We start from the raw sequence: 27,605 nt of genomic DNA, 5'->3' as shown, positions 1-27,605 counted from the left end.
GCAACCTCGTTGACAGAGCCAGGAAAGAATTACAAAGAAATAAATACCAGTTTCATCTCCTGGCGAAGAGTGCTCCATTTGCTGCCAGTTCCAGTTGAGAGAGCATGCAAAGGTTTAGAAAACAAATGCAGCTGTGGTAAAAGTAGCCAGCAAAAAATTTAAGTGGAGCAGCTGGAACAAAGCACTTGGGTTTGCAAAACTGTGCTGCAGCGATGCTGAAAGTGGTTTTGAAAGCAGTTTCAGCCTAAATGAAGATAGAAAACCCCGTTTCACTGTAGGAGTAGTCTGGAGTTAGGGACTTCCCAGGCACTTGTTCTAATTAAGCTTGGACAGGTTAATCGGCTGGATTTTTATCACCTGATGACAACCGGTTTGTAAAATGAATCTCAGTGTCATTTGGTGTCAGAGCCATGGTCCCATCACATGAGATGATACTGAGCATCCTGCAGCCATCTCAGCAGACAGTGGACGGGCAGCAAACCAGGTAAAGCAACTGCTTCTGTTTCTTACAGTGGTTCATTACATTGCACTGGACAAGTGTTGCGTTTTGAGCACTCGGTTTTAACAAACTTACTTAGTCAGGAGTTCCCGAGTCAGCGAAGCCTGCCTCCTGTTCCTCAGGGTTTGCCGTTTTTTGCTTGCTGACATGATTTTTCTCACGCGTCTTGTTTCCAGCTCCTAGAAGAGGTGGAATCACTTCAGAGTCAAAATGTTGTTGTAAGTGGAGGGAAGACACAGAACTGAGGCCCTGCAGCTGGGATGCAGGAAGGCAGCCTGAATTTCAGTAAGTGCACATGAAAGTTCAGAGCAGCAAAGCGATCTCATAAAATTTCCTGGGGCTTCGATAGCCGTGTAGCTGCTGGACTGCCTGCATCTGCATTGTTGGCACATGAACACAGCTGGATTGAGCATAACAAGGCTGGTCAGCCCAAGCGTTGGTTTCAGAGTCTGCTGCCAGTCATGCTGGTGGCAATTGTGCTTTTATTTAATTACATTTCCACTACTCTTAAAAAAAAAAAAAAAAAAGTGTCTTACCAGATCATAAGCAAGAGAAGTTCCTCGGTTTTGGTGAAGAACTTGCTTCTGATGTGTTCAGTCTGCCCTACGTGTGTGCATGCTACAAGGGTTAACAACGCTGACAGGGCAATAACTGCCCCCAGATCCCACTGCATCTGAAAGAAGATCCTGGAGACCAGGCACCAGATCCCTCCAGCGCCTGGCTGGGATCATTAATCTGCGTCCATGCAGCAGCCCGAGGCTGTTGGTTGATTGCCTGTTGGTTCTGTGGCATAAACGTGCAGCGTCTGCAGAGTCCTCTGAGGGCTTCGTTACGTGCAGGGCTGCACCCCCCTCTACAGGCAGAGATTTCAGTGAAATAATTTTCTCTCAGCTGTCTTCGGAAAGTCTGTAGTCTTCCTGATGGGACTAAGAGGGCACACATACATTTTGTTTACGTTTTTAAACATGCAAGTAGCATGTGCATCGTCCTCTAATGTTTTCTGCCTGCATCTGAATACTTCCGCAGGGTGTCTAATCCAAACAGTTTTGCTGGAAGCATGGCTCTGTTAGGAATGAGATGCCTTTGGGGAAGAGCAGTATTCAAAAGTATTCGAAGCTGTGAAAGCATAATCAAATTTTCACAATCCCCTTTGAACATAAATAAGGTAGGAATTTAACATTATGTTGAAAGGACATATTTTATAAAACAGAAACAAACACTAATACATGCAAGATCCTTGTGTGATCGCGCTGTTACAGCATTTCCTGAAAAAAAATACAACCAGAAATTACTATGTGAATGTAGTGATCAGAAATCTAACTTAAAGGGAGATCTTTGTCTTTTTATTGATCTCCTGTACGTAAAAGTGCTCAGACTAAAATTTTCCAAATACAAACGTGGCTGCGAGTAGTACAGTAGCTGATGCGCTGCCCTTGGCAGCAGCGGTTTGGGAGGACTTGAGAGGCCACAGTCCAAGCCCTGAGGTGAGGAGCAGCAGGAGAGCCAAGATGGGGAGGCAGCACATCCCAGGAGCTGGGGCAGCAGGGTGACACTGGCTGCATGCCTGCTGGAGACACGTGGCCAAAGTGGGCTGGTCAGCAGCGGTGCAGAGTCTGGTCTCGCGCCTCCCGAAGCCCATGACGTGGTTAAAATCAGCAGGCCGGAAATGTCAGTGTTAACTGTGGCCACGCTTGATTCTTCCAAAATTTTTTCTTTGTGTTTAAAGGATGTACTAATAGACATCTTGGGGTTCATGATTTTTGTGGGTGAGGTCAAGGCTTTCAGATGCTGGAAAAACATCATAAACAGAAGCAAGAGCAGTTCCACGTTTGGGATCAAATGTGCATCGTGTTTAGATGCAATGATTTCATGACCCCGAATGTTTGAAGACTTTGCTGTCGCAAATCCCGAGTTTCGTTTTAAATCAGAAGACACGGTGGGAGTTAGAGCCTGCTGCCGGTGGAGGGCTGCCTCACCGCGGGGAACCAGCGTGGGCTGCTCTGCTCCTCAGCCTGGGTAGGTTTATTACTTTGTTATCATGATCCTGTTGCCAGGACTGGAAGAAAAATAAGTTTGCTGGTGTGTGTTAAACCACAACAGCTTTATATGCAGGTAAATCATTACAGTTTGCTGCCACAGTAATCCTATACATTTTAGATAGATATATATATATATACTTTGACATCATTATCACATTTGCAGCAATAGTGTTTCTACAACAGTTCTGCACAAAATATTTGTAGTTCTGGTGTCACCTAAGATTAATAATGTAGACACCACTATACTGGCAACAGGGTTGTTCCTTGTAAACCTTTTTTGCAGTTTTCCTGCCAGTCCTTAACAATATGCCGCATGGATGTTTGGGGGTGAGTGTGTGTGTGTGTGAATCAAAATACACCAGAAGTGTCTGTCTCATGATTGCATTCTGACCTAGTACCATTTGACCTCCAGCTACAGGGCTGACAGCAGAGCCTCCCACACACGGTACAGCGCTAGTGATGTGCTGTAAGCTCTCTGCTGAGCACATGCCTCTCCCTCTGCCTGCAAGGCGACTGCTGTCTTGTGGCCCAGGTGCATGTGGGTGCTGGCACCCAGAGGAGAAATTTCTCAGCTGTCAGGCAGCACTGCCAGGCTACTTGGTTTCATGGTCAACGTTCCTTTGTGGAAAACTTGCCTTTCTGCCCCCCCCCCCCCCCCCCCTTAAGTTTTGTTAGCCAGGACATCCATAGAAGAACCTGTTTGGTTGCAGAGAGGGAACCTGCACCTCTTCTTTCCACCCCTCCTCCTCCTCCTCCAGTCACATCACGAGCCACAGGAGGTGACCACATCCTTGCACAGGAGCGGTAGCAGGGTGGTATGGCTCAGGGCTGTAGCACCAGATTTTCCCTGTTGACAAACGCTTCTTGTTGAGAATTATACTCTGCAGAAACCAAAATATACTCCATGTTGTAATATTTCCCCAAAATAGCATGTTCCAGTCATACTATAGACAAGGTGCTTTGAAGTACAAATGTTTTATTGCAATGTTTCGTTATTTACAGTACCGTTCGCTTTGTCCCTGGGTGCTACCAAAGTGCAAGCTGTTTGAAACAGAAAAGCTAAACGATGGTAACTCAACAGCAAAACAGGACCGTGCCTTATGCTCGTACTCTCCTGCCTCCTCCCTGGTACTGAAGGCAGAGAAGTTTGCTGCTCTCCCTTGTCACTTGGCACATTCTGGCAATGTGAAACTTTGGTCACAAAGGATTGTCAGTTGTTGGTCTGTTCAAGGTGATGGAGGAACAGGAATCTGCAGTCTTCGCAGCTGGACTTTATTGAGAATTCAGGGTTTCTGACTGCGTTAACAAGACACCTTTGTACACAGCACTATTAAGTTCCTATTTCAAATTTTGATGTAAGTACTGGTTCATTTCCAATTCTTTTTGTTGCCGATTCTCTTTGGTTTGCATAAGCTTGAAAGTCATCTACCTGGTTTGAGGCTAGATCTTCCTGGCTTAACTATTTTAAGAGAGCCAGAATTGCCACAGAGTTGCTACTGGATACTGAAATTGGACTTGTCATCTCCTAGAGTTGCATTTAAAGGTCTTTACAAAATACTGCAATTCTTATTATGTGATTCCATTTTGTATAAAAATAGTGATTCAGACACCACTGAAGCCTACATTTTCACACACTTTCATCTCAAAGGAGGACAAATTACACTGGCTGCTTCAGGAATGACCTCTCAACAGAAACTTGCCTTTGTTGGGAGGGGCGGTGGTAGTTAGTATAAATTTATTGAAGACTTGAGAATTCCAGTGTTCCAATGGCTAAATTCAGGTCAAGAATCTTTTCAGCTAAGTGTATTAGCTTGAGAAAGTACTTAGAAAGACAGGTGTCAGACTTGAGTACCTGCAATTGCCACTGCAGCCAGCAGTCCCTTGGGAAGTAGGCAGTGAACTTTTCTGCTCCAGTTACTGTAGTATGAACAGGGCTGTTGTTACCTTTTAAAACTTGAGACACTTTGTGTTACAAAGCCTTGTACAATTAGGAAATGTTTAAGACTGCATTCCTGAAAATAAGTTACTTGAAATGGCACTCCCATCCTCCAGAAAACATGCAGCAGGGCTGTTGGGGTAAGGCTCAGTGCTACTAACAGCAGCGCTCTCTCCTCACCCCGTGCCTGGTTTACAGTTCAATAATGAGTCCCTGCAACAGCTGCCTCAAATGATTCTGAAATTAAAACTTCTCAAAAATGGGATGATTGTAGCTCTTGGCAGGTTTTCCCCTGCGAGTTTTTTATTCCATGTTTTCACAGGCTTTGCTGTATCACTATTGACAGAAAGTCACCAAAAGCTTTACAGTTGCAGAAGGTAACATTTTCACAAAGAAAACGTATTGTTTTCATTTCTCAACCTACCATACAAAACACGGTGTTTAAAAGCTCTGCAGTGCCTCTCTGCCGTCATTCTTCTGGAATTTGAAGGAGGCAGCAGAGCTCACATGCAGTCAACAACGCTGCTGGATCCCTGGCCCATATCCCGGATCTGGCTGCTGAGACAAGAGCACACAGCCACACCTGCTCCTGCCCTGCAGTGGGACACAGAGCCAACGAGCTCCCACCTGAGGAAGATGGCAGAGGGGAAAAAAAAGTAAGTTCCTGTCTTTTCTGAGCAACCTGAAAGCATTTATTTTCTGTGTCTGAAATTCTGTTATACAGCCTAGCTGTTTACTCTGCACAAAAATACACCCCGCTGGTTTATTCGTACTATTTGAGTAAATTTAGCGCAAAATCAGACTGAAACAACCAGAAGAATGTAGATTCTTATTGAAGGAAGGGAAGAGGACAAGGGATGGAGATGAAGAGGTGGTGCTTAAATATTTACAAGAACCACCTAATGCCATAAGCAGCACTCCTGCATCACCAGTCATGAATATTACTCAAAATTATTACCAGGAAACAATAGACAGACTCCAGCTGCACATTATTTCTGTTACGTTGTGTTTTCATATAGGCAGATTTCATTATCTTATTAAGCCAAATACAACATGTTAAATTACCTATTCACTACGGGATCAAATGCTTCCACTGTATTCAGGTACACATTGCCATTATGACCTCCAACTGCAAAAATTTTACCCATCAGTGTCGCTATGCCAACACCACCCCTCGGAGTTGTAAGCTTTGCTACATATTCCCATTTGTTACTGCGTGGGTCAAAGCGCTCCACCGAGCTCAGTGGAGAGTTGTCATCAAAGCCACCTGCAAAGAATCAGCACAGTATCGGTTTTTAGCCACTTCTAGTGCTGGTGATATCCAGCACTGGCATTATCAGGCTATTCTTAGCATTCAGTAGGTAGTGTCCAGCTCTATTTCTTTACGTGAACTTTACAAACTCTTAAAAATTAATCTAACAGCTCTCCCTCCTGTCACTGCACAAGCATCACCGAGAGGGACAGTTTATTTCTACCCAAGTTACGAGAAGAGGTATTTCTATTATTTTTCTCCTAGAATTCATCTTACACATAGTTATAATGAAACAGCTTCTAAACTGGAATAGAAGAAAACTGAGACCAGTAAAAGGATGGTCCTGATCTTATTTTGGCTTGAGCAAAACACACTCTGGTGGTGTTTTCAAATCACAGCATCGCTGAGTAGGAAAAAATAATCCTCAATAAGACTTCAGTGATGCATTCCCCTTGCTGGGGCAACTGTCAGAAGAGCATTTTACTCAAAACTATTTTAGCCACGGTAATACACAAGGCAGAGCTCTGCAACTATCACTGTGGCTTACCCACCTGGCATCTTTCTCCCTCAGGAAAAGCAGGTAAATGCAAGGTAGGGCAGAACAGGACAACAGGCTGTGGGAAAGTGTAATCACCATGCAAAAAAGCTGCTGTTGTCTACACTCAGAATAGAACCAGAGTGCTTTAAAAGTGTGCAAACATAAGAATCGTTTTCCTAAAAGGAAACTCAAGTCTCGAGGATTTTCTATATAGACATGCTGTCCTGAACAATACAGCCCTCCTGAAATGTGGGTTAGGAACTGCTTTTTATTTCCTCACCAACAATACCTTCATTTAAGTGTGCCCTGGTTGTGCTTGCTTGCTTCTCCTCCCCAAGAACACAAAGTATAGGTCAGGTCTGTCTGTTCCCCGGTCCCTCTAGCAACAACAGCCTCTTCCAAATGCCAGTACTTGGCAGAGAGAGCACCACAAAATGCCACACCCCTACTCACCGACGACGTACAAGCAGCCATGGAGCTCACTGACACCGTTGCCAGCTCTTCGCTGACCCATCTCTTTCACTTCTATCCACTTATCCAAATGGGGATCATATTTCTCCACGCTGGAAAGAGATGCTACACCATCGTTGCCACCCACAGCATAAACATGGTTCTGGAAAACAGTTATAGAGAAAGATTATTCATAATGTGCATGCATTTACTCAGCTTTCCATAGCCAATGTGACAAGTATAGGAAAATATGGTCTATCCATTCCGTCCTAATTATTTACTTTTATTTAAGAATTCCAACAGACTTAATTATCTAAACTTGTAAATGCTATCTTCCAACTAAAGTAGTGAAAAATTTATGTAGAGTTGCAGATATTTTGCAGAGTACACATGGCGACAGGGGGATTAAAGTGCAGATGTTTTCAGTACCTTTAAACATAGTAACTTAACAAACCGGAGTCAGCTGGATGAGACACGAAATATTAGCCTGATGTTAGAAGGGTCCTCGTACTTGCTCCCAAGACCTCAAGTACTGTTGGAACAGGGAGCGCAGTTCAATTCAATATGAGTATTATCCTGTATCCTCACCCTTTGCATAGTGCCATAGGCCTCCGATGACTAGAGGTGCAGAGACCCACCAGCTGCGTTTTGTTTAAAATCTTGTGTTCTTCCTTGTAAAAGCAGATTTGAAAACGGGTTAGTTCCTCAGCTGGCCCCGACCTGGGAGGAAACAGTCACTTACCACCAGGGCTACGGAGCCCACTCCTCCCCTGGGAGTGTTCATTGGGGTGACTGCGCTCCATCGATCGGAATCAATGTCGTATCTTTCCACATCGCTGAAGCAAGTGTTGTCATCTAAACCTCCTATTGCGTAAATGGGGCCGCCAAGGGAGGCAAGAGCAATTCCTCTCCTACGAAAACCAAAGGATCAATACCTCAGTGCAAATCCTTAAGGAAAGGTAACGTGAAAGAAATGCCAAGTGCAATGTTTCCTGACTGGCGCCTGTTTCAAACTATGGGAAAAAGGTAATGAAAATTTAAAAAGTGAAGTTGATAATAAATAATGACCAGTAACTGTGGCTGGCCCTCTTGCCGCGGTCTTGCAGCTCTGTCCTGAAAGCCTTTTGTGTGCTGGCAGCCTCCCGTTAGAGGGGCTCCAGAGTTTTATCTTAAATTCACCTCAGCTTTCCCAGGCACCTGTATGTTATTGTGTGATCCGTGAACAGGACTGTTGCAGCTAGAATATTTTCAGACTGCAAGAAGACAAAGCTCCAGTTTGAAAAACAAAAAACAAACAAAAAAAATGCAGGAGGGCATGGAATACTGTTTTAACTGAATGTCACCTCAGGTCCAAGTCCTCTACTTACATGCTTGGATATGTGAGACTGTCTTAGTCATTTGAATTCTCTGTCTTGGTACTGAATTTTACACCTCCTATCTTACTTTACTGAATCTGGTGGAGAACCAAAGCCAGCTGGTTTTAACTTTGTCAGTATAGCTGCTGCTACAATTTGGAAATGATTTTTTGGGGGCTGATATTAATACATATTAAAAAGCAAACCTGCGATGGACATTAGATGACTGAACTCTTGCAAGACTTAATTGCAATTTCTGCCATTCTGTTATTTTCTATTAAGTCTGTGTTAAAATAGTTGTCAGATTTTTTTTCCTACTAAATCTACCAATATGAGTACAATCAGTACTACAAAATGAAAAGTATGGTCTGAAATGTAAGCATTAAGTTTCTGCTTTAACTACCCAGACAGGTGATTTACCATTTCACCAAGAACGTTCTTGTCTCATTACAAAGAGGGCAGGCTGGAAGATACCTAGGCGGGAGCAAGGGAAGCACAGTCTTTCTACAGAACAAACATTGTGGCAATATCCTGGCCTTATCTTAAATTGCCTCAGCGGGTAACACAGATGCATGCCATCAATGGTGGCAGGTGGGTTTTTTTTAACCAAGTATTCTGACACTACCTCTGTGAATGGAAGGAGTGGAGCACAGCCAGGGTACAGCAGCCCTTTCCTTTACCAAGGTACCAAGTAAGAGATGTCACAGAAATCTAGGCCTGATGTTTGCTGATAATATGCCCTGGGGTGATGGCAGGAGGGAGGAAAAGGAGCAAGAAGCCACCTTCTAGGTGTCTGGGTCTTCTACTTTGATTAGGTCACAGCTACAAATAGCTTCAAGAACCATGCTCAATATTTTACTCCTACTTGTACATGATGTTTTTAGAAACAACAAACAGCAAAATGGAATGTAGAATTAAGGAGACTGATTTAAATGACAGCAGAAACAAAAAACTACAGATCTGTGAGTCCAGTAGCTCCTTAAAAGAATCTTAAATATCAAAAGGCAAGAAAATCATCAATCTGACTTCCATTTTCTTAGTGCTTCTGGCCTTTTGTGGCAAAAACATAGGCAGCTACTGGTTTCCTGAGCGTGTAGTATTTCATTCACTGTGCATGTTCCGCAGGCAGTCATCTTGCTCATTCTTAAAAAGAGCAAAAAGCTCACAGAACCAATTAATCAGTTTTAAGTTCTTTATCAGGCACAGCAGAAAGGCCCTAGATACCGGCACGTAAGCACAGCTAGAACAGAAGAGTTCTTTGCTCCAGAAGCCAGCCCCCTCAAAATTAGAAAAAAGGAAAAGGGTAGTAGAGTGACAAAAGAAAGCCAAACGGTAAACATAACCAATGGTACCAGCCAGGGCCTCTCCCTGGAGAGAGGGATTACACAGTTTTGCACTGAAATACATACAGTACATTATGCACAACTATGTGATGTACACAAGTATGCAATGCAGATTTGAGTCTGCTTTACAGCTAGTAAATAAAGATGTTTGACAGCGTAAAGCCCCGAAATGGGAAAAAAATATTCCTAAAACTAGCACAGTTTGGAAACCCAAACAAAGGCAGGACAGACATGTTTTTCAGCATCATCAAGAAATGATATATCACAGACCAGGACTTAAATTTTGGATCACAGGACACATACCTCTTCGTGTTCATTGATGCCTTCATCATCCACTTGTTTGTGAGAGGATCAAATACTTCCATGCTTCCTAAGTGTTCATTTCCATCATGTCCACCCACTGCGTAGACTTTACCTGAACACATATGCATCTTTCAATACAGAAATTGCTTGGCAACGTTTCAGTTTTCATTTATGTAATATCCCTGCCTACGTGGAGACAAAAAGCTCAAATAACAAAGTTTTCAAATGTTTTCGATATCAGGATTAAGTACAGACTTTATATTTTTATATGCTGTACTCAACCAGAGATCTGTTCTAAAGTGGACTTTCATACAAAGCTTGAGAGATATATAAAAAAAAATAATCAAAATCTTCCCATAATTTGAGTACTGCAGGTCAGATCAGTTTTGGATATTTCTATCAGTCTCTCCAGACTTCCTATGGGGAAAAAAATACCGCTCTTCTGCCACAGCGACACAGGGGTCACTGTGTGCAAGGAAAAGCTGCATCATGGCTGCCAAGCTGCTGTGGGCTGCACAGACCTGGTTTCAGAAGATGGAGACCCAAAAAGAAAGGTAGGTCTGCCCTTGGAAGGGTTATGGTCTTAGTGACTTGCCTGTACGGATTTCAGTATGAAGGGAGCTAGTACGCGTATTAACAAATTCTGGGTGACACTGCTGTATAACGCCGTTTCTTTATAAATAGATTTTTTTAAAAAATCACCTATTAAGGCAAGAAGCTCTATAGAATAGATAATTTATAAAATCATAGAATAGTCTGGCTTGGAAGGGACCATCAAAGGTCATGCAGTCCAGCCCCCCTGCAATGAGCAGGGACATCTTCAGCTACATGAGGTTGCTCAGAGCCCTGCCCAGCCTAACCTTGAATATTTCTGGAAATGGGACATCCAGCACCTCTCTGGGTAACCTGTTCCAGTGTTTCACCACCCTCACTGTAAAAAATGTCTTTCTTGTACCCAGTCTGAATCTATGCTCTTTCAGTTTAAAACCATTACCGCTTGTCCCATTGCATCAAGCCCTACTAAAAAGCCTGTCCCCTTCTTTCTTCTAAAGCCCCCTTTAAGTATTGAAAGGCTGCAATAAGGTCTCCCCAGAGGCTTCTCCATGGTAAACAACCCCGACTCCCTCAGTTGGCAGTAATACCTCTCCAGTATGCATGCTCTCAGACTGTTTCAGAATCAAAAACCCCTTCATGGGGAAGAAGCTTTACTAAACTAAGTACTATCCAACATTTAAGCCATTGCAAGACAGATTTATTTAGTAAAAGTATGAATTCCACAAAAGGAGCAAACAAATGCCTTTTGAATAGGGTTACTGACCTCCCACAGAGATCACGCCCACGTGCCGCCTTCTGCTGTTCATTTCAGGGCCGAAGAACCAGTTGTTCTTACTGATAGAGTAACACTCAATGCTGCGAAACGGGTCACCTGATCCGCCTCTACCACCGACACAGAACAGCACACCTGAAGAAGACAAAACTAGTGGGAAGATGGGGGATAAAGTTGTCTAGCAGAGCGAACTGAAAATACAGTAGTTTGGGAGAGGTTGTATTTCACTTTAAGGGGCATGGTCATTGCCCTGCATAATTGGATGCTGGATTTTGGCCTGTGCTTGGCATTCTGCTATGGCAATTAACTATCTATGCTCTTGCAAAACCAATGCGTATTTTAAACATACTTTTTGTGATTTTGCTCAGGGAGATGAACAGATTGTTTGTTAACTGTAACAATGTAAAAATTACGGTTTGCAGTCTAACATTCGTTGCTCACTTTTGGTGTAGGTTAGCCAAAGAGTTTAAAAGTTAGCTCAACCTTCTTGCACCAAAAGGTAAGTGTCCACTGTTCTCGGTATAGCTTTAAGCATACTGCCTGGTCATACCATAGTTAACAGTTCGAGCTTTAATACAGATAGAGCTGATCAGGATAAATAAATAATGCTTTAAAGAGAGAGACTTGCTAGGAAAATGCAGCACATCAGGTACATGATGGCTTTCCCAATTTTGCGTTAAGTCATTAACAACCATTTATACCAAGCTATCTAACCCTGCACAGATGTGCCGCCTTTTCTGCACACCAATCCCTACTGGATAATCAGACACACATTTAATTACCAGCAGTCTGCTTCCTTGGTGTTGTGCGAATGGAGTACTCAAAGTCTGGCACTGCCCTGCTGCTCAGGTGAAGGTGGTAGTTTCTTGCTTCATCCAGCAAATCCCTACATTTTAGATTCTGCTTGACAATCTCTTCCTTTGCCACAACACCCATAAGGAAACAAATGGGCAAGAGAGGCAGCCGTACCTGACAGAAATGAACACAGATGGAGTAACTGGCTGAACTGACTGAGTCTCACCATTTACAGTGACGCACGCGTAACAGATGGCAGCTTCTGAGCCAGCTGGCAGCCCCACGCTCTTCACTAAAAAGAATGATTTACTTTTTTTTCTTTTCCCCCCAAGTAACAGTGATATGAACGGTTCTTTTTAGTGACAAACATTTTCTACAACCATTTGCATTTAAGCAGTAGTGGAGAACTGTCCCTTGGCCCAGGCTGAGCGGAGGACGGAGACAAGTGCCACTGCCTGTACTGCAACTGGGCATGCCTGACATGATGCAGGCAGCATCTACGGCTTTACCAGGACAGCCTGTGTCAGGTTAGTCTGCTGAGGGTATGAATTTGCAGCTCATTGCTATGCCAGTGTAAGAGGGTTTTTGCTAGAATGGCTCATTTTGAACGGCAAGTCAAAAAGCAAACACTGTCACCATGAGCTAAGTGTCTGTTAAGGAGGTACTGCTAGTGCAGTAATGCCCTTCTCTGGTGTGGATGACAGACTACAGGATTAAAAAAAAATAAAATATTGAAAGCTAATTGTTTCCTTCCCATGGTTCCCCATCAGAGAGTGGTGACCAGGCTGAGGAATGGAAGGCTCTTTCCAGGTTAGGCTACAGGTGGTCACTACCCAGAGCAATCCCCAGTGACAGGGCAGATCTGAAATAAGGTCAGCCTCTCCAAGACTGCTTCAAAATGTCCTCCCCGCAATCATTTACGTCAGCAAATCTTTCATTTGTCCTTGTGAGAAAAACAGGAATATGAAGTACAATCAGGCGCAAAGGTAGGCCAGGTGTCAGCAGGGAGGAACTGAAGTAAACCATCATCTGACTTCCTAAGGTTTGGAATCAATGCTGTCAAGCAGCTCCCAGTTAGCTCAGCAGCAACAGTGAAGAAGTCCAGTATCTCTGGTGCTTCTCAGAGCAGCAGGATGGTGCTGTTACACAGCTGGCAAGTCTCTGTGTCTTCAAGTAAGCAAGTGTCTCTGCGAGTTCTTCCTTACCCACTTGCTTTCATCCCACCTCTTCCTTTACTTTGGCCTGGCTTATTTTAGGTTGATTATTAGCAGAACTAGGGTGGTGCTTTTAGACTCATGAGGTTAGTGATGTGGTAAGAACTGAAGGCTGACAAATTCAGAACCTCCTAACAGCAAAACCCGTAAGGCTGGTTATGATGTGGCTGTTAAGAAGCCCAGTCATGTTATCTGCTAGCAATCATGTCCAAATCAGCTGATGGCTCCATATATTCTGGCAAATAACCCATATTTATAGGAGGGGGGTTTACTTTTTCATTGCTTTGTCATAGACTCTGGTTTCCATGAATATAATAAAGCTGTTAATCTTATCTGCTAGCATAACTTGGCATTAAAAATCAATCTACCTTTTTTTCTTTTTTTACATCTCAAACTATAATTGTCTGTAAACTTAGTTATACTGTACTAACATTTTTTTTGTACCAGAAACGTCACGCTGATCTAGATGAAACTGAAGGTTTTTGGAAGCCACCTAATAAACAGTTGTAATCTTTTACCAGGAAATGTGAAAAATGATGCATGAAGACAATGACTGCAGCATGTTAGAAGACCTCTCGTTACTCACAGAACACTGATATTAGTAACTCTGCCAAATGGGAAATATTAGAGTTGTAGTTCTGTGACAACTGAAACAGCACAGTTGATCCTACCTGGTAAGATACATAGCACATTTAGCAGTGCATGGCATTTGGCAGGAGGAGCTCCAACGGGTGTTTAAATTTCAGCTGAGTGACCTTCTGATACCTGTATGTGTTTGTTTCAGAAGCAGTGAACTTGCATCAAATCTAGACGATTAAACTGCAGACTCCTTCTGGATCCTACAGGTAACCAGCAGTGCTAGTCTTGTGAGAATTAAAGGGTCTAGCATATTTTTTCTAGCCTGCTCATAGTGCTAACACATCTTGGTCTTTTCTTAATGAAATAGATAGAACATTCCAGAAGTAGCATGACTTGATGTAACATCTCCATGACAGTTTTACTTTCCTAGCCATGTAAAAAACTTCCTCAACAGCTATGCTCTCCTTTCTTAAGTACAAATACTTACCAGCAAGGGAAGTGAGTGTTTTAGGTTGTAGTAGCATCAAACCAATTGAAGTGATGGTTTTATGTTCTCCACTATGTGTAAATCTAAGAAGTTTCTGCTCTGACACAGATACAGCTTTTTGTTGACTCCCCATCCCCTAGCCACGAGCATAAAGTCAGTACTCTTCTCTCTACAGAAATTGGAGAGTATGACTTCCTCCTGATATTCAAGGTATCTAACCTGCTTCCACAGTCAACTCACAACTGTAAATACCAGATGAGGTACCAAGCACTAAGAACATTTTTCATCTCAAGATCTACCTTAAGTACAAACTGTTGATTATATAACTAAACTAGTGACCAGACAGGCACCTGGCACCTCGGTCCACCCTACCTGTGCAAGTATTTCATCCAGCCACGTGGCATGATGCTGCGGATTGGCTAGAAGCCACTTGATAGCAGCGTTGTAAACTTGCTTTTCATTTTCAACATTCAGGTCACTGGAGGACAAGAGTTTATGGAGGTGCTGTGGTGACACGCTCACAAAGTCTTCACACTCCACCACCTCTGTGAAATGTTCGCAAGCATACTGATCAGCCATGTCCATCAAGTCAATGCGGTTGTGACTCTCTGCAAATGCCCTGACTGCCAGGCAGTTGGAGGGATGGAAGTGCAGTTTCATATATTCACAGCATGCCTTTGCTACCAGTTCCACCTGAAGAATGCAAGCAGCATAAAAGAGAGGCTGGACATTATCCACCGTCAGAGTAAGCCGGGAGGAGTACACAAACTTCACTAGGTCTTCTATTGCATTGCCATCAAAGTCCCTGATCTCAATCAACGTCTGCTTGGCTTCAGCCATTTCCGAAAGAAACATGGCTCTGAAGTAAGGTATAACACAAGCTAGCACTAGTTTGTGGCAGGAGATAAGCTTTGAACCAACCTGAAAAAAAAAAAAAACCAGAACAAAAAATGCCCCAATCTTTTACTGGAATATCAGTATCAGCTATGAAAGAATGGGCAGTTAAGTTGAAATAAGAAATCTGAACTTCATATGCAATGAGCTACTATATTTTGTTCAAACAAATTAACTCCATTTGCCCTGTTCTACTGACAGATCAATGTATCTTAAGCAGATCTGAGTTGTAACAGCCACCGCGGTAGGGCAAGGCCATAAACCAAGGAAGCAACAGCACTGATGCACTAAACTTGCTTTTAAGAGCTGTGTCCTATTTTTTAAATGAAACATCCTTAGGAATATTCTAGATGCATCTTGGAGACAGGAGGAGACTGCTAGGCACTTGTTTGTTTTATGTCTATTCAGAGACTTGGGGGGAGGGTGGGCAGGCGGAATTGGAAAGTGACATTTTTAGACTACTTAATTCAAATCTCTGGACTTTTACCACTGCTGAGGAACTGATAATGCTGTTTATAAAAGCAAATTCATGTAAAACCACAGTAATAACAGCCATTACAGGGATTATTAAAAGTTACCAATCGCTTCAAGATTTTTTAGAAGCTGTTTAGCCACAAAAGGTAAGAGTATTCTCCATAAAGACAAGGTACTTTTCAAAATCCTAATCAGAAAGCTTTTAACTTTAAAAAGTCTGCCTGCGTTCTCTTTTAATGTAACTGGATTCTAAATACTGAAGGTAAATGAATAGTCCACTACTTATTTGTGTTAGAGAAGTACTTTCTTACAGCCTTTGTCATTCTGTAGTCTACACTAACACAAAGGGACGGCCAAGTTAAGCAACCGGTTTTTAAGTAACTTGAATTCAAGTTTTAAGCAACTTGAATTACATGTTCATTTTCAGATTAAGGTGTTAGTGAGCTGTCTGTCTTGCAATTTAAAAAATAAGGATACTAAATTGTAAAGGATAATCCGGAGGTTTTTGTAGCTCTGATTCAATACACAATTGCTCTACCCTTTTTTAAAAAGCGTGTATTATCAACACAAGGGTAACATTAAGTGGGGTACATGAAAGAGTATGCAGATTAAAATAGAGGAAAAGATGGATGGTTCAGTGTGAGTTAATTAGATCACTCCAGAAGAAACAATTCATAGACCTACCAAATGAACAAAAAGGCAAACCAACAGGAGAAAAGCAGATGGTGTGCATCTGCCACTCTCTGCCTTTTAACAGGGATCTGTTCATATGACGGTAACAGTACAGTAGGTGAAATTCCAAATTTTAACTCTTTGGAGCAGAGGAAGTCTCCGTGTGAGCTCCCACAGTTTCTCACTGTTACAGTGTCAGCACTCCCAACTACTTCAGTACTGATGCAAAAAGATGCTACCAGCTGGTCTGCTATACCCGGGGAACGCTCCCAAGCCATTCTCACCTTCAGGGATTTTTGTTCTGCCCATCATCCCAGTCTCTAATTAGATCTTTCTGTTGTATTAAGTGGCTTCACTATTTTACCCAAATCTGCTTAATTTTAATTATCTAGCATGACTTGATATTTCAAAATTAGGAGTTCCCCTCCAGTCATTAACTATCATATTTTAAAAGCCAGCAGTTAAATCAATGACTGGTCTGACAACAGCAAAGCCAGAATTACTCACTATCACAGACCATACACAAAAGCAGCAACTTCAGTAGAGAAATAATTATTCTTAAAACATGACAAATGCCTGAGCACTACAGAAAGAAAAATCAAGCCCTGCAGAAAATTCTAGTTCAAGATACAGTTACCAGTTACGTGAAAATCACTGATTTAGGAAGTCTTACAGTAAGATGTACAGAGGTTGCTCTATACTATCTACTTGAGGACTGGAAGCCAAGTCATGCAATCTAATACTCTTAAATTACCAAAATAGCTCCACACAAATAATATAAATGAACATCAATACAAGTCTAACTTTGGGAAAGTTAAACTGCAGCCACAGTAAAGTTTATTTTCCAAGCAAAGTTCCCCCAGCAAGAGTATACCTTTAACTATGTTTAGAAAATAAGATTTTCTGCCTTTTTTTCAAGGGTGTGTGGAAAGGGAGAAAGGTGAGGATGAGGTCAAGAAAAGGGAAGAGGAAGGTTGTTAAGAGTTCCAGTATGAACCTTCTTCCCCAAAACACCTTTTAAAATTACAGATGTAAAAAGACCTGATGATGAGCTGTCGGGCAAGTTCTGTTTCATGTCTCTTGTGCTGTCTGGAACAGCTTCAGTATTGTCATTCAGTGTCCTATGAGCATTAATTCAACTGTTGTGAGCCACTGGACCTATTCACTGCTGCATCTAGTGCCTGCTCAGCACCTGGTGACAGGCAGTTCAATATCTGCTGTGAAGCACAACAGAAAAATGTTCTTACTTATTCTACTCCTGTTGTCTACTGGGACAGAAGAGAGAGAAAACCTTTTCCTCTCAGAGATTTTCCCCAAGGGTTTCAGAAAGATGAGATGCCTACTGGGGGGCACCACAGACACACATCTGTCAAGGGTTTTCCCTGTTAATACGTAACAGTAAAAGTGGCAGGCAAACAATTTCTCCTAAAGACATCTGTCATTTCTTCTTGGTATAGCAGCTACACTTCATCTCTTTTTCATAAATAACTATCTTGCACTACTAAGATGTCTAGCTAAGCAATACTTAATATTTGCAGGTGCTGGCAACCACCGTTACAGATGCTAGATATAAATTTCTTGTGATCAGGACATAAATAATATACTGCTGAGTTACAAAGAAGGCATTAAAGCAGTGCTATGCAAGAATCATAAAACTGGTCTCCTCTTCCTCCCCCTCTACTCTTTTATCAGCTGTAGAACATCATAATCTGGGGTGGTTTTTTTTTTTTCTTTCTTTGAGAATGCTGGAAGTTAGATTTGTTCCAGAAATCCTGTTTGCCAGGAAAGATCTAGCAAAGCGACACAAAATGCCAAAATAAGAGGTAAAACTGGGGATGAAAGTGAGAACACAGGGGCTACAAGGAGCTGAAATTGCACAGTAATATACTGATTGTGGGAATTTGCTTAGAAGGCAAGTTGGGTGCAGTCACAGTCATGTACTTCTCTCAGAGTGTCAGTATCTAAGTGTTCACATTTCGGTTGTAAACTTCCTAAAAAGAAAAAAAAAACAAAACAAAACACCAGCATATTTAGAGATGCCTCAGCCCCAACAGGTATTCTGTGGCTTCCATACCCCTGCCCAAATTCACAGCCACCTCCAGCACACTTGTTCATAGCTTAACCTTCAGACTGTTAAGTGCAATGGATGTGTGACAGTATCACCTTCAGTGTCACATCGCAGAGCTCTCCAGCTTCGTAGTAGTGAAGAAGAGAGCTGTGAAAATCCTTCCAAGCTTCATTTGCCTCAAATACGAAGATGTCATCTTCACTGTCATTGTTGGAAGACCTAGTCTGCTGCTGTGGCTGCCGCCTTTTTCCCTTTATCAGATGTTGTTTAGCCTGCTCTGGGACCATGGATTCTGAAGCCATTGGCTGTTTCTTCTTTCACTGCGTAAATCTTCGAAAACTCCTGCCAAGACAAAATCCAGCCCATCAGGAGTCAAGTCCTAAAATGCAGTAAAGTACTGTTAATTGTCCTGTTTTTACAAACACAAAAAACCTCAGATGAGACATCAGGTACTGATAGTACCTAACACTTTGGTTACATGTTATAAATACTACCTATAATCTTACTTGGGGAAGGTGGGAGAAGAAGGGGCGGGGGGGGGGAAGACCCACAGTGAAGAATCCTATGCAGGTAATCTTTAGGAAAAGCCATTGTTTGTGAACTTGTTGCCCACACTTCCTGGAAAAGATATGAAAAAGAAAAGGCAAGGATGCATCTTCCAGCATTCCTGATCTCACTGCTGTGGATGGCAGAGCAATAGAAGGGACACAGCCCACAGACAGCTGTGCTGCTTTGGTCCCTAAGCAGCATCTCTTATCACTGCTGCCACAGACAAGACTATCGATCTGACCCTGATGGGTGCTTTGTGTATAATTACTGCTCAGCTTTCCTAGGTCTTCAAAAGCTAAAGCAATCCTTAAGTGTTTTGTGCATTTATGCAAATGGAAGCAAAATATAAAAAGCTTCTACAGAACTAAAGAGCAAGAATTTACACTTACAGAAAAATCTTGGAATTAAAATTACTTCCTTTTATTGAACAACCTTATTAATCCAACAGATTGATATTTAAAGCATGATAATAACTGAAATGCCAAGTTTTCTCCTGCTTGCCAACTTTTATTTTAGACTGTTTACCCAGCTTAGGTGATGATATTTCAGGTGTCTAAGATTTATACAACTTGAGCTAAAGGAATCTTAGCTATACTGACATCACAGCTTTCCCAGGGGTGAAACAGGAGTAACACAGACAACAGGGATAAGGTGTTTTCTGCTTCTGTCACTCAAATATTTTGCTCTTCCTGCTACTGTGAGCTTCCATTAGGTTAAGCTCGCAGTCCACCTTATTATTTGCAAAAAAAAAGTTCAGTAGGGGAAGAGCAAATTTTTTTTTCCAGTTTGGTAGTGTATTTTAAGTTTCAGCTCTCTGTCTAAAAGCCATGAAAGCCAAAGCCAACTCAGTGGGATTTAGGCTGTACAACCACATGCTTTGTGGAAGATTAGGAAGTCCTCAAAAAAAATGAAACACTGTTTGAAAGCATGGCGTTACTGATTCAGCTTACAAGCAAGAGTTCTGTTAGATTTTGGCAAGGGAAGCAAACAGATCTGTAAGGTTTTAAGACAAAGTCTCTGGAGAGCATATTTAGTAGCGCGTTCCCCTCTTCCACTGGCTAGCTTTGGTCTTCATGTTTTCTGGGTAATTTAGTATGCATTTATTCTTCATTCTACACTAAGAGATGATGATTGCTGTAGTTCAGAGATTTCTGCTCATGGACTCTGCTGTTGGAGGAAGTGGAATGGCTGAAGAAACAAAAAATTCTTCTACAATAAAAATGTAAATCACATGTCTGGGAGCAGAACTAATTTTCTTCTGGGCTATTTTGAAAGTATCCATGCCTCCTACTAAATTTACAACTCTTCATGCATTGGTACTGGAGAAAGAGCAGGATCACCTGAGATGATCTTACTCACTTCTGTTGCAGGTCACAGGGTTGTTACCAGCTCTGTGTCCTGTGTGGTGACAGGGCTGTCGGCTGCACTGGGCTAAGCAGGTTAAAGCAAGATCAAACGTGCCTGTAACATTCACTAACATGCCATAAGCAAGGTAAGTATTTCTTCCTTTAAAAGATACCTTACTTCTTCCAAAACCACAAACTAGCTTATGGGATATTCATATAGTTTATAGCAAGGAATACCTTTTCCTGCTGAAAATTTCTATTATGCCAGACTTGACACATTACTAAGATGTTTTTCTAGTTTTTTAGGAGGGAAAAAACCTTAACATCTTGGTTTTCCTCTTTTAACTTCAAGTTAATCCTCCGCTACTGGTACTCACCCCCTTTGCTTTGTTTAACATGTCCTTCGAAGAAGTCGCTACTACCATTCAGATACAAAGTTAACACAGAGCTTCAGAAACAACCTACTGAAGTTACCAAAGTGAACCGAGACAAGAAGAAAAAGAGAAGCTGAAACGCTGTACAAGGGTGTTGAAAATCATCATGTATTATTCATTCAGAGGTAAGACACAGCATGTTTAGCCTACACTTCTAGGGAACTCTTGCTTATTTTGGTCCTTAACTGACACTCTCACTTCACTGCTCCCTAGCTACTCACACCTAACAGTATTTTTACAGCCAAGTAGAAACGCTGCTTTCAGACAGAACTGCCACTGACTACTAAATGATTCGTTCACAGCTCCCAAGTCACAAGGTTTTTCCATCTGGCATATATGCTACATTTATCCTCATGCCTTCACTGCAACTGCACGTGTACTTCCAATACTGTTCTGTGTCTCACTGCAAAAGAGGCTGATGGTGTAAGTTTTACCTATTCTGGGTCGGCCATTGTAAACACCAGCACAAAACCCATGACTCTAAAGATAAATCAGTGCTATTGGGGTGACTTTTTTTAATGTTTTAAACAAACTGAGCAATAACATAAAAGCCAAACATAACTGATATTAAGCAATACTTTTAATCTATGTCTGATGCTTGTATCAAATGAAGTTCTTGCAGGTGATCTGAGCTCTTGCCTTAAGAAAAGACACTGACTGCATATTTGGATTTACATATTTAGTACATGCTAAGTGCACACTTGATATTGCAAGGGAAGAAACTAGAAATCATACCAGAGGAACCAAGGCCATGACTCAGGCACATAACCATAGATAGGAGAATCACATGTACAAGGGAGGTCTCAGTATGGCAATATCAAGTAAGTGTATAGGAACATGACCGCAAGTCAGTTAATGCTCTTCAGATAAAAGAAGTTTATGTGACGTGTTAGAATCTAACATGTTTAATATAACCTTAAGGAAATATTTGGATAGCAATAGCCTGACACACTTCAGTTTCCTTGGGATGACACTGTGACAGATAATAATATCTTCGGTAAAATTTTTATTCATCCCCGAAGTTATGAATTCAGGAGCATCCTGTTTCTGTAATGCATCTCAATCATCTAAATCTTTTTAGATACCTATCCACAAGTCTTCCACTTGTCTTAATTACAGCATCTCACAGTTTGAGTCTTCAAACAATTCATTATCTACTATGGAAAGTACCAGATGTAGCCATAAGACAGCTGTAAAGCTAACTCTCAAGGAGGGCCAGGTCACAGTATATATCCAGTTCGCTCTTAATTGTATCTGTCTTGAGAAATAGCACTGTTATGAATTATACTGTCTATTTGAAAAATCAAGGGATTTTCACAATTGGAGGTTTAATGTAAGTCAAGAGCCACTACTATACTTAGCTTCTGCAAAGAGCCAGTCTTAGCAACACAGTGCACTACTAAACACAAAGAGAAGTAATATTACAGATGTAAAACTCAATATTAAAATAACGCATTGAAGTGTGTGACACAATATATCATGATCCAGACAGAAGGAGAGAAAGGAGAGAATAGATGTTTTCTTTGCAGGGAACACTAGTTTGAGCTGATCTGAATGCTTAGGCCTTTACTGTTGTTATTTTTTTTAAACAGAACAGAAATTACTTTTAGTAGCGCTTGAATCAAGATACTAAACTCTGGAAATCTGAAGGTCAGTATATTTCAACTCCAAACCTACTCCTCCTTCCAGCTTGAAGTGGAATGGTAAATAGTTTTGTCATTGCGCAACCTTAAAGGGATAGCATATGAAAAAAGCAAGAAGTTGAAGTTGTATTTTCACATCTTGAATTACACAGAAGTTCACTAGTTTAAGAAGCACTAGCTAGGAGGATTCATCAGCACTTAGGTTAGCATGCATGATGCTCTGTTAATTATAAGAATCTACAAACTGAGAAGAGTCATTTACAGATTTGCTCCCCAAATCAACAGTAATGGAACAATAACATCCAAGTACTTGAGGTTACTTTAGTACTCCATAAATGCTACACAGCCTCTCCTCTCTAGAACAAAACACTGCCATGGCCATTCAAAATCCCAATATCGTGCTCCCCTTTTATCTTGGCAATTAAGTTTTCCAGCCTCGGTACAGTCTAGTATTTTGACTACACTAAGAGTGTAAGTGACCACCACAGAAAGTGACTGACTCTGAGAAAACTAAAGTCAGTCCCTCATTCGTAACATCATCTGTTACTCCTTGTCACTTTTAATGGAGTGTCTGAATAAAAACTGCCTGAATTAAAAAACCAAACTACACATTGTTTATAGCTCACCATTGTTTTCTGAGAGCAGGTCAGCAATTTCCTTGTTCAAGCTAAATATTTAGAAATATTGATGATCTCTGCTGTTCCCAGAGCGCAGCTGTTCCAGACCCCGCAGCTGGTGTTCTGGTCCTTGGTGCTGGTCCTCAGGCAAGGGACTGAGGATCCCTTCCTAGCTATTCCTCACTATCAAATTTAGAAAAGCAAGCAGGGATGGGAGGGCAGAACACAAGCACATTGTCTTTTATCTGTTGCAATTCAGGTAACAGTAACATCCTGAAGTGAAGCAATTTTGATTCAGACATTCTAGCTAAATCTGAAACTGAATTAAGTGTAAAATTCCTCAAGTCACATAAATTACTTATGTTCAGTAGAGGTAAAATACCTCAATAATTTTGAAGCAAAAAGAAATGGAAGACATTAGACAGCAGCAGGACATGAATGAACATTGCTCTGTTTTCCCCTGTAATGAAAATAAACCCCAGGAATCCTGGCTGACAAGCCAACCTAGATGTTGGACTACATGGCCGCCTCCTCCTGTCAGGTACCCTGGGAGACAGTGCCCCCCAGAAAGAGGAAATGGCCCTCATTTGTCCATTGACACAAGGGAGGAAGAAACTCCAGTGACACAACAGAAACAAAACCAAGATTCCCAGTATAACCGCAACTAGGCAGTGTTTAGATGAAAGCTATTGTGACAGCCATAAATCCAGTGCTCTTTATGAGCAGTGGTACTGAAGTTAGAAAAAAGAAGGCAGTAGTCCAGGAGAAATCAAGATACAGGTGAAGTTTCACCAACTATCCTGTATGCAATTTTGGTTACCTGGCTACAAGACAAACAAAAATCATATCATTATCTGTCCAAAGGACAGTTAACCTCACTCAGAAAACACAAGAAGCTTCTAATAGAAGGAGATGAGAAATGTGCCTTTTTTAAAATGCAAAGTTTGTAGCCCTATGAGGAGGGAGGTTTTGGAAGTGCCTCGAGTACGAACAGACTGCATGCATATAAATATATACAAGTTTGTATGTGTGGCTGTGTAAAACTAACTTGTCTCATACGGTGAGTCTCTGCTGACCTCAAGATTAGATAAGCATATGCAGCGACAAGATCTTCTGCAGTTTGATCTAGCTAACAGAACCAGTCTATCTGTTGTCCTCTGTTGTACTAAGAAAACTTGAACATTTGAAAAGAGGGCAGCTGGCAGAGCTAACCAACAGACAGAGGAAGAGAAACAGGAAAGGCAAGAGGCAGCTACAGTGCAAACTGCAGCCAAGCAGCAGCTTTGACAGGGACTGCACGAGCAGCTGTTCACTGTTCAGCCTGGTTACAGCTGCGTCACCACGAAGGAACACGGGAGGTAAAAAAACTGTTAGACAAAATAGCGTAGAAAAACTTCAGTACTCCCCTCTTCTCCATTCACCAATTCCATCAAAGGAGTTAGGGAAACCTCATGTAAAACTGCTCAGATGACCATGCTAATTAGGTCAAATCAGACAAGGTTGGAAAACTTGGGAAAGTTCAAGTTACACTCTGTATTACAAGCCTAAGCCTACTGTACTTTTCAGCAGGAAATTAATTCAACAGGAAAAAAAATAAAATTAGAAACCACACATCTAACTGGTTTAGCTTGTTTAAAACCATCCAGCTTTCTTTTGTAGAAATAAAAATTTTCTTAGACAACACTAACATAAAACTTCTAGATTCTTTTGGTATTTCAAGGTTTCTTTGTAGCAAAAAATGACATTTATTATTTTGTGTTACTTATCACACAGATAGCTCAGAAACCAGTGAAATGGGTAGGTGGCACCATCTTTCATCAGCTTCTATAACCAAAAAACCCCATCAGTGCTATAGACACACAAACAGTGAATGAGGACTGCCCTTTCTTGGAAAAATGCAACAGAAGAAGGGCACAAGAGGTGTTTTGTAAAGCATGAAAGCATAGTCTGATAAAATCTTATTTTGGAAAGAATTCTGCCTGGCAATCCCTTAATGCTGTTTTGAGACACCTTCTTCCCCACTTCCTTTGATCCAGTATATAAATATGCTCTACAAAGTTCTACTGAGGTTTAATCCCAGTTTCCATTGAACACTAGAAAGACCAACTGTCTTTTGGGCTGTATGGGTAACAGGCTGACAATTTTGTTCAATCTTGCATAATCAAAACCAAACAAACAACTTAATATGCCATGACTGATGCTTGATTTACTTTTGCTGCAGAACTACCACCCAAACCCCTCAGAAGCCCCAGAACAGCAAAGGAAGGATCTGCTTTGCAGATACAGGTATACCTAGGAAGTGATTTATTTACGCAAGGTAACCTTGGGAATATCCAAAAAATAGAACAAAACACAGAAGAAAAAAAAAATGCAAGTCAGTGCAGTTCTTGGGAGCATAATGAAATATTGATAGGTATGTAATAAAAATTTTAACTAGTACTTTATGTTTGTAAGAACACAGAATAGGCCCTTACCAAGGAGAGGCACTATTGTCTTCTCTGATGGACCTGATTAAAAATAACAGTAGTTTAATGGTCTCCACAGTACTGTTTAGTTCAGCCCTTCCTGGGAAGTGTTAACAGAGAGCAAAATAATTTCTAAGTAATTTGCTAGCTGCCCTTTATCCTGATGCATGGTAACCACCAAAGTATCCCAGAGCTGTAGCCAAACACAGTTTTCCATACACCCACCACCCCTATCTTCTCAGGGCTCTCTGCCATAGTTGGCAACCATCATTGTATTCTCTCATCTACAGTCAAGATTCACTGAAGCTGCAACCTCACGTTACACTCAAGTCAAACAGCTCAAACCATAAAGCAGTATCATCTTTCTTTTGTCCCAGAGCTGCAAGGTTCCTTCAAAATCTGTTTGAAATCAAGAGTGCGTAGAGGTAATACCAGACAAAAGGTTTCACAACCCAAGAAGCTGCAGCTATTGATGCAGGAAATGCTTATTACAAAAATCTATCTGGTGAAGCCTGCTGAGGCAGAATGAAGACACTGACTAACCGGGTACCATGCTGCCTTGCATCTCATTACTGGCAGTAATTACACAATGATTGTGCCTGATTAAACTTCCTTTTACAAATAAACAGCCAAATAGAAAGCTGGATGCCAGGCTACTGAGGTCTCACTAACAATTGATAAAGCAAGTTAACGAGTACATTGCTAATCACATGCTGCACAGAAACTACAGGTACAACCTTGGCACATTACAAAGCAGACACACTTACACAGTACAAGAGTTTACAAAGATTATATAGGGGAATCAGCCCAAACTAACTCAAAAACATCAAACTGCTTTAAGAAGGCAGCTCATCCTTTTGCAGTTTAACCTCCATTGCAAGCAATCAAAGCCGTATGTGACACAGCTGCTGTAGTTTTACCTTGTTAACATTTGATGAGCTATTTTACCTGCTGTGGTACTTTTCTACAGTCACACATGTGTGAATTGTTTCTTGATTATACCCCCAGAAGCCTTTGCAACAGGCACAGAAAGCCAGGTACATCTGAGTTTTATAACTTTCACTGCTGCAGCATACATAGGAGCGACTAGGTAAAGGTGAAAATACAGCTATGAATTGGGAGGCCCTGTTTGGTTTGTGAACTACCTCCATGCCCCTTACGGACAAGAGCCTGATTAACTGGTACTTCCATGCAACCTGTAAGTAATCTGCTCGAGTGGAGATGGGTAGGTGGAACTTACCAAAGCAGGAAAGAAATTCAAGCAGGCAATATAAAGAGCTGGCAGAGTTGTGGCATCTGAAATTCTCATTTGAGAAGGAAAGAGAGATGTGGAACTCCTGCGGCTTCCCCCCTGCAGCAACAGGCAATTTCTTGCTGTTTTTTAACACCAGAATTGGTTTGGGGTAACCGAACCGACTCCGGTTGTTATCCATTACAGGATGTCAATGTAAGCCTACCATGGCACTAGTTTCTTGGGCTGCGGTCTCCGCGGTAGGGAAATTAGACGCAGCATCTTGAACCGAGCGGACTACTAGCTCAGTTGATTTCATGGTTTTATCTCCGTGCTTGAGCTGCGCGGCAACAAGCACTCTGTACGGCCAGGACCCCGCGGTGCCTCCCAAGGGACGAGCCCCCTGACGCTGAGGAGAGGCCAGCCCAGGCAGCCGCCACCCCCGCCCTGGGTGATCTGCCCCGCTTCTAGGTTAATTTACAAGAAATCCGGGGTCGGTTTGGGTTTCTGAAGCCGGCCGTGACCGTTCGCAATGAAAGGCAGCCGGGCCCGTTACCAGCCCCACGGCCGAAGGAGCCCCTGAGGGGCGGGCTCGGGGCCGCGGCCGGGGCGTCCCGGGGGGGCTGTGAGGAGGAGGGAAGCCCACCGCGCCAACACAGGCAGGACGGCTCCCCGGCATACCTGAGGGGAGGGCGGGTTACATAAAGGCAGGGCCCACCATGGCGGCGGCGGGCCCTGACCGAGGACGAGCGCGGTACGACGGCGAGGGGCGGCAGAAGCGCGGCCGCGGGGGAAGGGCCCAGGCGCGGGGTGCAGCTCTCCCGCCGCCGGGGGGTGGAGGGGCTGGGGCGAGAGGCCCGGCGCCCGCCCCGCTCACCTGCGCTGCTGCTGCCGGGGAGAGCCGGGGAGCGCTGCGGTGCGGTGCGGCCCGGGAGGGGGTGGAGGCGCCGCCGCGCGGGGCAGGGCGGCGGGCCGGGGCGCATGCGCCGCGGGGCGGGGCGGGCTGGGCTGGGCGCGCGCCGGGGTGCCGCGTTCCGGCCGTGAGGGGAGCCGAGGTGGGGCCGCGCTGCCGTGGCGCCCGCCGGGCTCATGCCC

General features: G+C 42.6%; 1 protein-coding gene and 1 long non-coding RNA gene across 6 annotated transcripts; one reads left to right on the top strand and one right to left on the bottom strand.

Annotated features, from left to right (window-relative positions):
- Positions 1–3,189: 3,189 nt before the first annotated feature.
- On the bottom strand, positions 3,190–27,505 carry KLHL8 (kelch like family member 8). 5 transcript variants are annotated; one of them, XM_080366436.1, is made up of 11 exons: positions 27,388–27,480; positions 26,520–26,630; positions 18,321–18,567; positions 14,490–15,038; positions 11,825–12,011; positions 11,034–11,177; positions 9,716–9,827; positions 7,457–7,625; positions 6,718–6,877; positions 5,540–5,741; positions 3,190–5,101 (listed from the first exon to the last, which is right to left on the bottom strand). In XM_080366436.1, exons 3-11 carry the CDS (start codon positions 18,525–18,527, stop codon positions 4,978–4,980), a joined length of 1,854 nt encoding a protein of 617 aa, XP_080222562.1. In that variant the 5' UTR covers positions 18,528–18,567; positions 26,520–26,630; positions 27,388–27,480; the 3' UTR covers positions 3,190–4,977. The 5 variants fall into 5 exon arrangements, with proteins under 5 accessions (XP_080222562.1, XP_080222564.1, XP_080222560.1 ...); XM_080366438.1 differs by lacking the exon at positions 26,520–26,630 and having other exon boundaries at positions 14,490–14,810; positions 27,388–27,505; XM_080366434.1 differs by lacking the exon at positions 26,520–26,630 and having other exon boundaries at positions 27,388–27,504.
- On the top strand, positions 9,835–14,729 carry LOC308056344. The gene is made up of 5 exons (XR_013924790.1): positions 9,835–10,269; positions 11,082–11,195; positions 12,170–13,725; positions 13,836–13,896; positions 14,592–14,729. It is a non-coding gene; the product is annotated as an uncharacterized lncRNA (long non-coding RNA).
- Positions 27,506–27,605: the final 100 nt, after the last annotated feature.

The sequence above is a fragment of the Falco punctatus genome (genome assembly GCF_963210335.1).
Source record: "Falco punctatus genome assembly, chromosome: 1".
Lineage (NCBI taxonomy): Eukaryota > Metazoa > Chordata > Aves > Falconiformes > Falconidae > Falco > Falco punctatus.
Note: the sequence above shows the minus strand (reverse complement) of the source record. Positions and strands in the feature narration are given on the sequence as shown.

Coding starts and splice junctions, on each gene's coding strand:
- KLHL8 (XM_080366434.1), bottom strand. CDS start 18,527: ATGGCTTCAGAATCCATGGTCCCAGAGCAGGCTAAACAACATCTGATA. Junction 12,012..14,489: donor TGGATGAAATACTTGCACAG/GTAGGGTGGACC, acceptor CATTTCTGTCAG/GTACGGCTGCCTCTCTTGCC. Junction 11,178..11,824: donor ACCAAGGAAGCAGACTGCTG/GTAATTAAATGT, acceptor TGTCTTCTTCAG/GTGTGCTGTTCTGTGTCGGT.